At 36.6% G+C, this 15191-nt stretch overlaps 1 protein-coding gene across 5 annotated transcripts in view; it reads right to left on the bottom strand.

The window, feature by feature from the left end:
- The window catches only part of MTDH (metadherin), a 57801-nt gene that overhangs the window by 13224 nt on the left and 29386 nt on the right, over nt 1–15191 (bottom strand). The window contains exons 6-9 of one of the 5 annotated variants that reach the window (XM_040494067.1): nt 14910–15146; nt 12277–12366; nt 9968–10066; nt 3431–3555 (exon numbers count right to left, since the gene is read on the bottom strand). In XM_040494067.1, coding sequence (XP_040350001.1) covers nt 3431–3555; nt 9968–10066; nt 12277–12366; nt 14910–15146 — 551 coding nt within the window. The remainder of the gene's footprint in view (nt 1–3430; nt 3556–9967; nt 10067–12276; nt 12367–14909; nt 15147–15191) is intronic. The other 4 variants (XM_040494069.1, XM_040494071.1, XM_040494068.1 and 1 more) reach the window with 4 other exon arrangements.

Below are 15191 nucleotides of genomic sequence, written 5' to 3'. Positions count from 1 at the left end.
ACTGAGCCACCCAGGCGCCCCCCGAGAAATATATTTTTGATTGTACATTCACTAAACATTCAACAAATATCAGAATGGTTACTATGTGTTAAGGTACTATTACCAGGAAGCTTTTTTCCCTAATAGACTTTATTTTTTACAGCAATTTTAGGTTCACAGCAAAACTGAAGATAGAGATTTCCATATACTCCCCCACCTCACATGCACAGCCCCCCGCGCGCGAGGGGGCCCCGGCGGGGGCGCGCCCCCCAGAGTGGTACATCTGTTACAATAGAGGAGCCTACACTGCCTTATCATTACTCAAAGCCCCTACAGGTTACCTTCGGGTTCACTCTTGGTGTTACACATTCTACTGGTTTGGAAAAAATGTATTATGACATGAATTCACCATTACAGTGTCAGACAGAGTAGTTTTACTGCCCTAAAAACCCTCTGTGCTCTGTCCATTCATCCCTTTCTCCCTCTAACCCCCTCAACTTTCATATTACCTGTTAACTGTCGCCCTCTACATTTATTTACACACTTAGTAATAAATCCCATTACTACCTCTTCCTTTCTCTGGTCTCTAAAGATCAGAGGTACTACCATCCTATCAAAGGCCAACCTACAATCCACTCATGCCTAAGGTTCCCCCACCTCTACTGCCAGGATCTTACTCTATTAGCCAAATCTCTTATTTATGTGTAACTTTTACTTTGTTCTAGACCCTTTCTCTTTGCATCTACAGTAAAGCAAGGGCTGACAAACCACAAATCTAGCCCAATGCCAGTTTTTGTAAATAAAGTTCATTTCCAAATTGTCTGTGGTTGCTTTTACACTGCTGTATGAACCTTTAATAAAAAGTTTACCAACCCCTGCACTAAAATCTCTCTTACCATGAAAGCACAAACAACCTCCAACAAAACCCTTCCTGGTACTAGAGTTTCACTGTCATCCACTACCTTCCCTCCATTCCTATCCTTACTTACTTTAAAAAAAAACACATTAAAAAAGCATACTGTTTTCTAACCCTCATTTACTCAACTTACTGCAATATGGTTACTATTCTAAGATTTCTAATGAAACTGGTCTTTTATTTTTAATGTTTATTTTTGACAGAGAGAGACACACACAGAGTGTGAGCTGGGGAGGGGGAGAGAGAGACAGAATCTGAAGCAGGCTCCAGTCTCTGAGCTGTCAGCATAGAGACTGGCGCGGGGCTTGAACCCACGAACTCTGTGATCGTGACCTGAGCTGAAGTTGGATGCTCAACCAACTGAGGCCACCCAGGCGCTCCTCTAATGAAACTGCTCTTAATTACCAGACAGCAAGTGCTTCAGCTTCTTGTGACCCAGAACTCTCTTCTCTCAGTCTCTTTCATGCGCTTTTGTTTCTTCTTAAAAGTTGGAGGAGTTTCCCTTTCCCAGATTCCTATTCATCCCACTGCGCTTTTCAGGTCTACAGACTTTTCCTAGATATTTCATGCACCCTCAAAATGTTTAACAACCATATGCTTATAACTTCCAAACACAGACCTTCTCCCTAAACTTTAACCTGGTATAAAACCAACTTCTCTTAGGCATTTCTACAAAACACTTCGTATTTAACATAGTCCAAATGGAACCAACCATCTTTCCCCCCAGTCAACTAGCTTTTGCTCCCGTATCTTCTCTGTTGGGAACACTACTTCCACCTTCCTTCCCAGTTACCCAACCTAAAATCCTGGAAGTCTTTCGATGACTCTTTCTCCATTCAATTCTAATCACATGTCCTGTGGATTTTATTTCAATCAATCAGTCTATTTCTTTATTAAGTAGGCTCCATGCTCAGCGTGGAGCCCAATGTAGGGCTTGAACTCACAACCCTGAGATCATGACTTGAGCTGAGATCAAGAGTTAGATGCTTTCACTGACTGAACCACCCAGGCACCCCTATTTCAATTTATTATTTTAAGTCTGCCCTGTATTCTGTATGCCATTCTTTTTTTAAAGATTTTATTTTTTTAAGTAATCTCTACACCCAACATGGGGTCTGAACCTACAACCCCGAGATCAAGAGCCGCAAGCTCCAATGTGTGGGAGCCAATGGGACCCCTCTGTGTACCATTCTTACCATTACTGTCCCGGACTAACTAACCAACCTCTAACCTGGCCTTCCTACCTTTATTCACATATGCCTCTACTACTCCTTTTTTTCTACACGGGCTGCCAGTAGAATCCTTCCATCTTAAAATCCCTCCATTATTTATAGCATAAAACCCAGGTTTTTAAATGACGTTCAAGAACTTTTAGCATCTGGTCCATGCCTCTCTTCTCCAGTTTAATTTCTGACCACTCTTTGTTTCACATTCTGCTTTCACCTCTAGGATGCTTTTGCTAAAACTTCCAAGTGCTTCTGTAATACCTGGCACAAACTGTAACATTACGTTCACCCGCTGATATGCCTGTCTTCTTCCTCTCCTCCCTAACTAGACTGTAGGCTCTTTGAAGGCAGTAACTGTGTTTTATCTTGTTCCTCCACTAGCACAATACCTGACTTGTGGCAGATGTTCAATTAGTAATTTGTTGAATGACCCTATTACCTTCAGAGCCTCTGGACTTTCCAACCTTATTCCTACAACCAACCAGTTGCAAAGTTTGATCAGTAGCTTTAGGACTTGTAAATTACTTCCATTTATTTTTCAAAGCTCTCAGTTTAGTTTAGTTTAGTTAATTATCTCCTACCCAATTCATATAATTGCCTCTTTAACACTTACCCCAAAATAGTACAAAATAGCTTCCCAAGCTTCTTCTCTTTCTCCTGTATCCAGCCTAACTTTCCTAACCCTAGTGATGGTTAGGCTATCCCTAGTTTAAAAGCTGTCAGTAGGTTCTAATCACTTATAGAATTTCATAAAAATGTGGCAAGGTATGTATCATTCATTTATTTACTGAGTGCCAAGCATGTTGCTAGAGCTACAAAAATAAAAACTTCATGGTTCCTTTCTTTAAGGAATATGGCCTACAAGGGGAAGATCCTGTCATTAATGGATTCCACACACGTGTAATGTTTACCTCTCCACTAAACTGTTCACCTATCTTCCCGCCTTGACACCTTTTTCGTGGTGAGCCTTCCTTACTCTTTCATTGGCAACCGTTCTGTTCTTCTCTAAACACACTTAGTTGCTGTTATATCAACTATTATAGTAATTCTGATAAGAGAAAAGAACTGTGTTTTCTTATCAGTGCCTAATAGTGCTTTCTACATATTAGAATCCTCAATAATTTGTGGAAAGAAAAAACAGTGATATAGAGAAGGCATGCAGGCACAATGATTAAAGCAAGTATGATCAGAATGGCTCAGAAACAATTCTACCACTGGATGTGTTTATGATACAGAATGTACCCTCCAGTAATTCTAACATAGTTGGGTGCACAGAGAAATAGACATACCCGCCAATGCCTTTACTCACTTTTTGATCATCAGGAATTGGTTCCTGGGACTTTAGAAGTGAAGCTCTTTCTTCATCTACCCAATTTCCCCACTCTTCTGCTGGAGCATTCCAATCAGAGCTGGGATCAGCAGAAGACAGACCATCTAAAATTTAACAGTGCGAATTAGGTATCTATCATTTCTGCCAAAAACTAAAATGCAAAAACTAAAGTTCCTTATGTTGAACTAAGTTGTAACTATAAACTATTGTTCTTCCTTCTTTCTCTCAAGCATATTTTAAGAGCTAGAAGAGAACCCAGTAACATGATGGTAAAAACCTTTGTCAAACTTCTGCTAGGCACATCATATGGCTAATTAAATGGAATTTCTAAAAAATCCCAGAAAACTTAAGAATTACCCGTTTAATTCCACTCCCCCTAATTCCTTTGTTACCTATCTCCTAATTTTGCTCTCTTTTCACTGTTTAGGTCTAACTTGGTTTGGGACTTGGTCATTACAGTTTTGTAATTGATTTATTTTCTAGGGTACGGAAGTAACCAATCTTTAACAGCAGTGCCAAAATTATACTCCCACCTGTCCTTTTACATCATGTCTCCTGCCCTTTAGCAGCTTTTCAAGACTACATTCCTCTTGAAATTCACCAAGTCATGACAGAATATTTAATGTCTTCTTTCCTTTTTTAAAAAAAATAATTACTTTATGATTTTTAATGGCTACAACCTCTTCCTCCTTTAATACTTAATAACTTGTACCTTCTTACATTTTCCAGATTATTCAATGCTACTTTTATTATTTCAAAATAGGCCAAGTCACTTTCAGGGTTTCTATCGTCTATTCTTAAGAATAAATTTTTATTCTAGACTCCTAGATTCCTTTCTTTCACTCCAGAGAATTTTACTTCCTTGCTTATTCTAAAAAGGGAAAAACAATCTTTGGCTTTATCTTGGTTAAGTAGCTCTCAAAGTCAATTCTTGCCCCTCTCCCTGGATTTCATAAATGCTTCCACATCTACTTCTGCAATGACTACTTATAGCCAGGTTTCATTCCCAGCGGTTTAAGATGATAGATATTAAGCTTTATTTCTAAATGGTTAATTAGTCATTCTATAATTGCTCCAATGAAAAATCCAATCTTTTCCCATTAATGTCAAATGCTACTTTTATTAACTAGTAAGTTTTTTCACATACACTTCAGTCTGTTTCTAGAATTTCTACCCTATTTCACTGATATATTCCTGGAATGGTGCCATATATAATTCTGTAATACCTGTTAGTAACTAGAATGACAAATCTGCCTGCATTCTTATTTTCTCTGCTATTCTTATTTTTTCATGTGAACTCCATTATTTTTGTTTAAAGGGGAGGTATTATGATACCACATGAAGGCTTTAAAACCAATGTTTTAGAAGAATATAATAATCTGGGAAAATGCTCAAAGTAAAAAAAAAAACAAAACTGTAAAACAGGATACCAAATTTATATGAAGAAGAGATTAAAGAAAATAATACATTAACAACAGATATATCTTGTCACTGGAATTACAGGAATTTCACCTTATTAAGCACTTACTATGTACTAGAACTTGAGCTGGGCAGGTACTAGAGATAGAAAAATGAGAACAATATACTTCCTCCCCACATGGAGTTCCTGGTCTTATCTATTTAGAGGTGAAGATAGGTAAGTACAAGAGATAATGAAGTACAGAAAGAAAGATTCTATCATGGGGGTGTGGAGAGGGAGAAGAGGGCTCAAACAGTAGAGGATGGAGACTGAAAACATAAGAATTTATAACCTAGCGGAAGAAAAACACGGAACAATTGATTACAAGCATGAAGTATATTATAATAAAGGAAGATCCTTCTTAAATTTACTACCAGGAGCAGGTATCCGGAGGCAGTATTACATAGTAGTAACATAGGGGTTAAGAGCATGGACCTTAGAGTCAAACAGATTCACATCTGAATATTGGTCTGCCCCTACCACTTAACAACTATGTGATTTGGGTCAGATTTCATAATCTTAATGGGCTATATACTAACTTCATAGGAGTGCTGAGAAGATTATAGTAGATACATTTAAAGTAATACACAGCAATGCAGTAAATGCTCAATAAATGGTAGGTGTAGTGTTTATGTATCACTGATGACATAACAATAGAAAGTCAGTTTCTAAGCTATCGGGCATAGACAACTAAAAATGTATTTCTTACAATCCTGATAAATCTCTCAGTAAGATACACTGGTATGTCTTAATGTGGAAATCATTTTTATAAATATAGATGTCGAACCAATTGCTTATCTTACATTAAGCATTCATTAGCAACACCGTTAAGAGATTTGAATGTCACAGATTTTGCTTAAACCTCACAAATAAGAAATGTAGATCTGGAAAATTTCTCTTCATAAGCTAGTCTCTAAGGCCTCTTGTCAGAAAGGAAACTTTATTTTCTTTTAAAAGAAAAAAAGTCTAGACACGTGAGTGGGCAACACAGTAACATATAAACAAACTATTTTCTTAATAAATACGGTGGTGGGAGGAGATAAGGGGTAAAAATCTCGTAAAGTATTTAGTAACATTATTTTTTTAAAGGCTTATATAACCAGAAAGTCTGGGGAATGAATGTAGCCTATGATTTAACTTCTTAAAGAACATTAACAGCAGCACAAATCTCTACTGGCTTTATAAAGCTTTCTGTTGATTGTTCCAAGTTTACTGATTTTAGGTTAGGTTTTTTTTTTTTTTTTAATATTAACTGGAATAAATAAAACTACTATATAAAACAACAGATAACCTAAACATAAAAGCTGTCACCAGAAGACTTCTCAACACATAATTCTTTTTTATTTTTTAATGTTTATTTATATTTGAGAGAGAGAGAGCATGAGCAGGGGAGGGGCAGAGAGAGAGAGAGTGGGAGACACAGAATCTTAAGCATGCTCCAGGCTCTGAGCTACCAGCACAGAGCACGACATGGGGCTTGAACTCACAAGCTGTGAGATCATGACCTGAGTTGACGATGGACGCTCAACTGACTGAGCCACCCAGGCGCTCTCTCAACACATAATTCTTAAGAGTCATGAGCCCTAATATGCTAATAAAATTTCTTTCCCTTAAGGAAACGATGTAGTATGGTTTCATTCATTGTATAGTTTTTTCCATTTATAATAGAGTAACTTCTCATTTCTCAAGTCTCCCACAGTTTGCCAGTATCTTTTCTTTTTTTTTTTTAATGGTTTTTTTTTTTCAACGTTTATTTTTTTGGGGACAGAGAGAGACAGAGCATGAACGGGGGAGGGGCAGAGAGAGAGGGAGACACAGAATCGGAAACAGGCTCCAGGCTCTGAGCCATCAGCCCAGAGCCTGACGCGGGGCTCGAACTCACGGACCGCGAGATCGTGACCTGGCTGAAGTCGGATGCTTAACCGACTGCGCCACCCAGGCGCCCCGTGCCAGTATCTTTTCAAAGGGCCATACTAGTGTCCTTTCAAAATGGTAGAGAATTTATCTATTTAATTTGTGTGAAAAATGTTTTAAGTTTAAGCATCTCATAACTAATCTCTATTTTACCTCAGTAAAAAAACAGCTGTCAGCTGTTTCTGACCAGAACTTACTTTAGTACTGACTTTAATAAAACAACTATGTTAGAAAGACGTTTTCTAGTGTTCAGACAATACTAACTAGCCCCACTGCATAGACTAATTTTGCCCCAAGAAGAGTATCAGCAGCACCATAGCACTTACTATTTACTGAATATTCAGGCAGTGTTCTAAATGCTATATATGTACTTTATCATTTAATTCTCTCAACTGTGGGAGAAGAGCTACTCTTTCTACAGATGAGGAAACCGAAGCACAGAATGACTATGCACCTGCGTAAGAGCAAACCCAGGAAGTCTGTCCTTGAAGCTCATGCTCTTAACCCCTTTATATGCTGCAGCAAATTCATTCATACTCTGACGTGAATTCATAATCTGACTTTTTACAGGGGTTATGATGATGGCTGTTCCTTTACGATCAATTACAAGATTATCAGTCTTTAAAAAAATGTTATCTTCTGTACTATAGCATCTTAACTTTATACTCAAATGTTGCCTTCTTGTCATATGAGGTCAATGCCTCAAACAACAAGGTCAACGTATTAATCACATCACATTGTTAAATGGAGAGCTAGTGTGTGTGTGTGTATACATACACATATACACACATATATACATACTTTGTGGATTAGTAATCTCAAATATTAAATCATGCATTTTATAAATTTAGAAGGAATACTTCAGTTCCCTGAATACCAAAATCAGCCACATTAAAGATAACAAAAAATAAAATTCAGAGAAAATGAGGTTGGTTAAAGAGTAACTCGGGACTTAAAAGACTGATGGGGCGCCTGGGTGGCTCAGTCGGTTCAGGGCCCAACTTCGGCTCAGGTCATGATTTCGCGGTCCGTGAGTTCGAGCCCCGCGTCAGGCTCTGTGCTGACAGCTCAGAGCCTGGAGCCTGTTTCAGATTCTCCCTCTCTCTCTGACCCTCCCCTGTTCATGTTCTGTCTCTGTCTCAAAAATAAATAAACGTTAGAAAAAAAAAAAAAAAAAATTAAAAAAAAAAAAAAAAAAAGACTGCCAACAGCCTAACAAATGAGACAGTGTGGAAAGATGGACGGTGTTTGATACTCTTTACTTTCAACAGAGTTCCGTGGATACACACTTTTTCTTCAGTCTTTTATTTTAGCAGTCTATGGTGTTTTTCACATTACAAGAATTCTAAAACAGATAAAAGTGGAGTCATTCTGTCCAAGTAGGGAAGCCCAGAACCCGGAAGACTCAGTTTTCCTCAGCTTCAGCCCAGAGCTGCCCAGATTCTTCACTACTATTCTCCTACAATCATTCCTATAAACACTCTTCACTTCTATTCTGTACCTAGCTGAGCATTCTTCTCCATAATTTACAAAAAGCTTTCACGTGCATTTATTACCACATTAAAACCTCACAACAATCTACAGAAGTAGTATGCAAGATTATTTGTTCCATTTTACAGTTCAATTAATCTAGATTCCAAGGTAAGTCTGAGCCACAGGAAGTATTACATTTTAAAGTGAGGACCAGAACTAGGAAATATCTTCTAAACTAGTATGCCAACCCCACATCCCTAGTCTTTAGCCAGGAGCTCAAGACTTTTCACTGCCTAACCTACCTTTCCAAACTCACTTCCCTTGATCTGTAAGAACTGTGCTTCAGCTCATCTACAAAGACTAAGTAATCTATGGGCTAATTTTTGTATTGTGTTGCAAGTTTTTTAATTAAATAAAATTTTTTTTTTAATATTTATTTATTCTTGAAAGAGAGACATAGTGTGAGTGGGAGAGAGGCAGAGAGAAACAGAATCGGAAGCAGGCTCCGGGCTCTGGAGCTGTCAGCACAGAGCCTGACGTGGGGCTCGAACTCCTGAACCGGGAGATCATGACCTGAGCTGAAGTTGGATGCTTAACCCACAGAGCCACCCAAGCGTCCCACTGTGTTGCAAAATTTACCTTAGAGATTACAACCATCCCTAAGGCTGTACCATATGGTGGGTAAGAGCTTGAACTCTGGAGCCAGACTACCACCTCCTGCACTTAACTGTGTGACCTAGGTTAGATAACTTTTCTTTGCCTCAGTTTCTTCATCTGGAAAGTGTGGGGGAAAAAAACACCTACTTGGTAGAACTGTTATAAGCATTCAACAAAACATACAAAACTTACGTGAGGGCCTGGCACATAGTCAAGGGTTTGCATTTCTTATCATCACTACTACTGAACACCCGCATGTAAAGCACTGCACTAAGTACTGAGGATGGAAGAGAAATTGAGAGTTCCCATTTCTAGTGGGTTTGTTTCATTTCATTCGTTCAACTCAAAGAAACCATAATCTCAAAAAAAATTTTTTTTCTCACACTGGCCACATGGTGGAAAAGTCCACAAAGTAACATAAAAGTGCTAAATAAACAGTAGAAAAGGATGTGCTGTAAAATTTTTGAGAAAGGAGTATATTCAGAGGTTTGAGGTGCTGGGGGGAAAAAATCTTGGATTTTTAAAAAATGAAGGTGGTATAAGTTTTCTGAACGTAAAAACTGTATTTTTTTCCCCTTCCTCTTTTTTTTTTTTAGAACTCTTGCCTTTAACTTTCCACTGGGAATCAGGCTAAGAAAACAGCTTTCTAATACAAAACTTGCATACCTCACAAACTAAAAGCAATTCCTGCATATTATATTCACTCTATTATGCTAAAACTAAGAAACAGAACATTCATTTAAAACAAAAAATAGAAAAAAACAGAAAAACTATAAAGCAACTATAAGAAAGTCATGTTTAAATACTGCCTCAATTACAGAAAGTGAATTTAAATTCTACAGTTATTGAGTAATTAGCTTATAAGTAGTACACATTTGGTATTATATTACTATGACCTAAGGGGTGAAAATTAGGATTAAAATTAAAACCTAAAAGCATGAATTTAGGGTGCTAGGAAGAAAATTCTAAAAAACAAAAACAAAAGCAAAAGCATAATTTTTAAAAGGACATACTTAACCCAGACCATTCATCATCGATATAGGGTTGATTACGGCTAGCATCCCACTGATAATCAGAAGTGGTAGAATGAGAAACTGGCTCAGCAGTAGACCCTTAAATGAAAACGAATGCAATAAAATTAAAAATGGAATTTTCTAGTGATGTTTCATAACAATAGTTCTATACTTTGCATATGGAGACTAAATTATTTTTTACTTCCCCTAAAAGGAAAAATTCAGACATTAGAAAGAGTTAAGATAAGTAAAAGTAGAATTGAGGGTAATTTCAGATTAAGCATGATAATCACTTGATCTAATTCACGGATTAGAACTACATTTTGTCCCTAGTTTTTGTCTTTATAATACGTATTTTGTCTTTTATAATACGTATTTCAAACTGAGTATCTACAAATTTCAAAAAAATCCAAAAAAAGTTCTTTTATTTTTGTTCTCAATGAAAAATAATAAAGCACAAAAGAAATCCTGAATGTTTCAAGGGTACACATCTATATCCTGAGAGCCCCAAAGGAGAGAACTAGAAAATGTCTGGGTTTGCTAGAACCTTATGCCTAAGGAAAAGTTAAAGACCTAGATGATTACCTAGAGAGGTGAGGCAGAGAGAAGTCAGAGGCAGGAGAGTTGTGCTGATGGTCGAGAGACCATGGTAAGTTCAGGTGTGTTTAAAGAGAAGCGTCTACCTTCGTCTGAATTTCTTCTGTTTTCATTTTTTTGGGAGGAAGGAGAAAATGGGGTCACAGAGTCCTTACAATCTGATGAAAGCTCTGACGGACTACTGCCCGGAACATAACACAAAATTTTGCATATAATTTTGGGGGCTCAGAAACTCATGGATGCCAGGTGAAAAGCCCTTGTTCTATAGCCATAAATTGTTATCTATCACGGATATCTATACCCCAGACTTTCTCAATCAGAATTTCCATATGTACTGGAAAGCTTGGGAGACTCTGATACTCCCTTAGGACTCAAAGCCACTGACAGAAAGAAATGCTTAAGAAAACCTGTTAGTGTAAAAGACTTACATACAATCATGTCCTCTTGTGAAAGTCCTTCCTAACTTACACATTTCACTTGGTTATAGATTATCTTAGCAGCCTTCCTCTAACTTACCAGCCCATAACTCTTAATATAATGGCTTGATATATAGTCAAAGTTACATACTTTTTAATATAAATTTTGACAAGTAGAATAGCCCTATAAATCCATATATAATTAGCATATTAACTGCTTACTAAAGTAAGCACTAAAGTAACACTATTGCTATTTTTTTAGCCGCCAATGCTGCTTTCTCTGAATATATGAAGAGAATAGCATCTGCATTGCACCAAGTCATCAAATGAAAGAAGCAATTAATTTGTATCTCTGGAACTGAAATGCAGTCTATGAGACCAGAGGTTGGTAAACTATGACCCATGGGCCAAAGGTAAACTCACTTTTTTGTGTGGCCCATGAGCCAAAACCAGTTTTTATATTTACAAATGGCTGGGGAAAAAAATCAAAATAATATTTCAAAATCAGACAGTCATCTGTTTATGCATCCTCTCCGGCTGCCTTCCTGCTACAATGTCGAATTAAGTAGTTCCACAGAGACAGTATGGCCCACAAAGCCTAAAATATTATTGTGCCCTTTATGGAAAAAAACCTACGAACGGCTATTCTAGTGACTCCAGACACTGTGGAACTACATAATTAGTACACTGGGTCCATGAAGTCTGACGTGAACCAAATGCTACAAACTTAACACCTCCCATATTTATGTAGTATTTGTTAAGTACATATGACTTCTACATGATTCACTTAAGTACTGCTGAATTGATAACAGTTTATTAGTAATACTGTATTTTCTACATCAACAGATGCTCTAAGTAGAGTTCTTATGTGAGGTTCTACATAACCTGAAAGGCTTAGCTATAAAATTCATGATGAATAAAATAGATAAAAGGGCAAACAGAAATAAAAGGCAAACTGCAAGTAGAAGCATGGCAGAAATATGCTAGTAACAGAAAAGTATCGTGACCCTAAAGGGAAGGAAGGCCTTCTATTTGCGTTCCTGTCCGTGTGCCAAGGCACTTTCAGTTATGTTAGGTCACAGAATCTTCCTATCTCCACTACAGAAAGGAACCACTTGCAGAAAAAATTTAGGTCTTTCTTTCTCCCCCTTTTGTTAAGGCCTCTGCTATTTTATATATCTATTACTTATGTTGATAGCAGCACTTGACTCTGGGTTATTTTCCAAATAGCAAGAGCTAAAATGAATTTAAACAGAAATTTTTTTGTTAACTAAATGAAAGACTGTTTTCACATACCAGAAACAGCAGAGTTAAGTGTGAGAGATGCAAAAGAAGCAGAATTCTGTTCAGAGGTATTCATTCCCCTATCCACACTAGACCAAGCAGCTGTTAAAATAAAGAACGTCACTTGGAACCTTCAATTTGCAAAAGAAAAGTTGAAAGATATGTACAGATTTAAACTACGATAACAATCTTAAAGATAACCTTAGTAATTAGGACCACAATATAGCAATAGCTACCATTTACTAAATGTCTATTATATTTGCCAAACTTCGTATCAACCACTTCTAATCCTTAGGGTAACCCTGCTAGGCAAAATTTCAGAGTAGTTAAGTGACTTGCTGATAGCCAGAAAACAGCTGAGCCATAACTGAAACTTAAGCTGATTTCCAAAGCCTATGTATGCCTTTCTCCACTTTAGCCAGCTACCTTATTATTTAACTTTGGGTCAGGCACTGAACTTGGTACTTGACATTCATTATAGCCAATCCTCACAACTACTTAAATATGAGGTTCATACAAGTTAAAGAACTAACCTAATTTCCATAAAAACCAGTATGTGGGAGAATGGGATTCACACCAAATAGGTCTGTCTGAACTAGTCCACACTCATTCCACTATACTGTACTATTTCCTTATCATTTTCAAGATATTTCTTACCTATAAATGAGTATTTTAAGGCACATACACTTCCTTGAGGCCAGTCACAACGGTCTCTTCTTAGTAACTCACTACAAACCCAATTTAATATAGTTCCCTCTCAATTTCAACAAAGGTCCCAATCCATCTAGGTGGGAACTCTAATCTGCTGCTTAATTTTATCTGTAGCAACATTAAGTACCGTCGAATTTATGTCCTAATTATGAAAATGCTACATAGCTTTTATAAGTAAATTGCAAATATCTGGTAAGGCCATGGTTTTTAACATTACTCAATAAAACTACCATCTTTTGCTAAATATGAAAGGATGCTTTACAGCATCGACATTTATGCTTTCTTCATTGTTGAAATGAGGCTGGGAATTTAGGGAATGACTTCTTCCAAACAAATTTTGATATTTCTACACAATTCCTGGACATCGTACAGGAGAAAGGAAGAATGAGCTTGAGAAAAATTATCAGTAAACGATCTAAAGTTTGTTTCTTGGGGACATTAGTCAACCGGAGTCTTTCTAGACTGATGGAAACTGATGGAAAAATAATGTAGGAAGAAACAGGTCTTTTTTCCTACTTAAACACTAAAAACTCTAGTGTCTACTGCTCTCCCAAATATAAGAAATAAAACTAACAAAAGTATCTGCAACAAGCACAACAGAAAAGAGTGTATGTTTAATGCACAAGGAATTACAACTTGATAAAAAAAAAAAAAAAATAAGAGGCCATTAGACAAATGGGCAAAGAACACAGACAATTCATAAAAGAAATAGAAATGATCAAGAAAGTTGTAAAAAATATGCAACCTCATTAGTGATCTTAAAAAGTTAACCGAACAATTTATGTATTTTTTGTTTATCAAGTTAGAAAATATTTTTAAAAATAAGAATACCCAATCTTGGTCAGCACATAATAAATGGCACTCTTACCAACGCTGACAGTATAAACCAAAGCTACCCTCTTAGAAAATACTTTGATAATATGTCATAGAGCACTGTACACATACTCCCTTTAACCCAATAACATCACTCCCAAGAATCTATCCTAAAGAAATAACCCAAAAACAAATATATTCAATGCAATGTCATTTACATGCTTAAAAAAGGGAAAAAATTCTCTTGATAATATGGGAATAGAAAAATGATTTATATGCTATGCTTACATAATGTATTATAGGGACTTTAAATAAAAATGCTTACAAAAAGGAAAATGTTTATATTACAATATTAAGTGTGTTTGTGGGGACATAAAAATGAATATCCAATTTGGATTACGTAAAATATTGTACACAGGAAAGAAAAAAAGACCATTAAATTAAAGAAATATAAAAAAACAGTGGTTGCCATTGTGCGGTGTGGTAACAGTGGGTTTTTCCTTTTCTTTTTGCAGTTTTCCATATAAAACATGGATTTCTTTTCCATAACACACACACACACACACACACACACACACACACACACACACACACACATATACACATTGGAATTACGCTGCTTTATATTTGATGACTTTCAACAAGAACAAGCTTCTCAACTACTGGTCTTTATCTTTAAAATCAAGGGGAAAAATTATAAATAGGCATTTTGCAGACTATAAAATAGTATAAAAATGAATACTGTAAACTACTTCTATTTACCATTTTCATTTACACTCAACAGCAGAACTGTTGAAATTAATCAAAAAGTCTGCTCACACATCACACTTATCACTAAACATATATAATTACAGTCCTTAGCTACGCTGGCAATCAAATGTGATGAAAGCACATGAGAACATGAGGGAGAGAGCAAAAAATACATTTGCTATTAGTTACTTTTTAGTTCCCACTTTGCTCCATGTAAAAAGGATATGAGATGTGTTAATTATTACTATTATTTCTTTATGGCTTTACGAATTTTTCTACTCATGGAATTTTTTTTTCCATTCCTGGAAAATTCAAAATGTACCAGAAATAAGCAATTTTAAATAAACTTAAAATGTTCTCACACTTCTTACCAATGCCAGAAAATATTGAACGGTCATTCCAACTCCTTCCCCAGTCTTTTCCATTTGCATTAGCATCTCCAGTGTCTTGACCCCAAGCAGATGGCTCATTTTTCCTCTTGCCTGCAGAAGCAGGTGAAACAGAGTTCCACTTCTCCTCACCTGCACTGATCTGTGAGGAGAGTTTTACAGACTTCTCATTCCAGCCTCCTCCATTTACAGTGAGGTTTTCGTTCATTCCTGAAGAAACTTAAAGAAAAGAAAAGAAGATTAAAAACTGATATGTGACTCCTT

Source organism: Herpailurus yagouaroundi, unplaced genomic scaffold, assembly GCF_014898765.1.
Source record: "Herpailurus yagouaroundi ecotype Mexico unplaced genomic scaffold, PumYag 186, whole genome shotgun sequence".
Classification (NCBI taxonomy): Eukaryota; Metazoa; Chordata; class Mammalia; order Carnivora; family Felidae; genus Herpailurus; species Herpailurus yagouaroundi.
The sequence above is the reverse complement of the archived record's forward strand: the minus strand, read 5'-3'. Positions and strand labels throughout refer to the sequence as shown.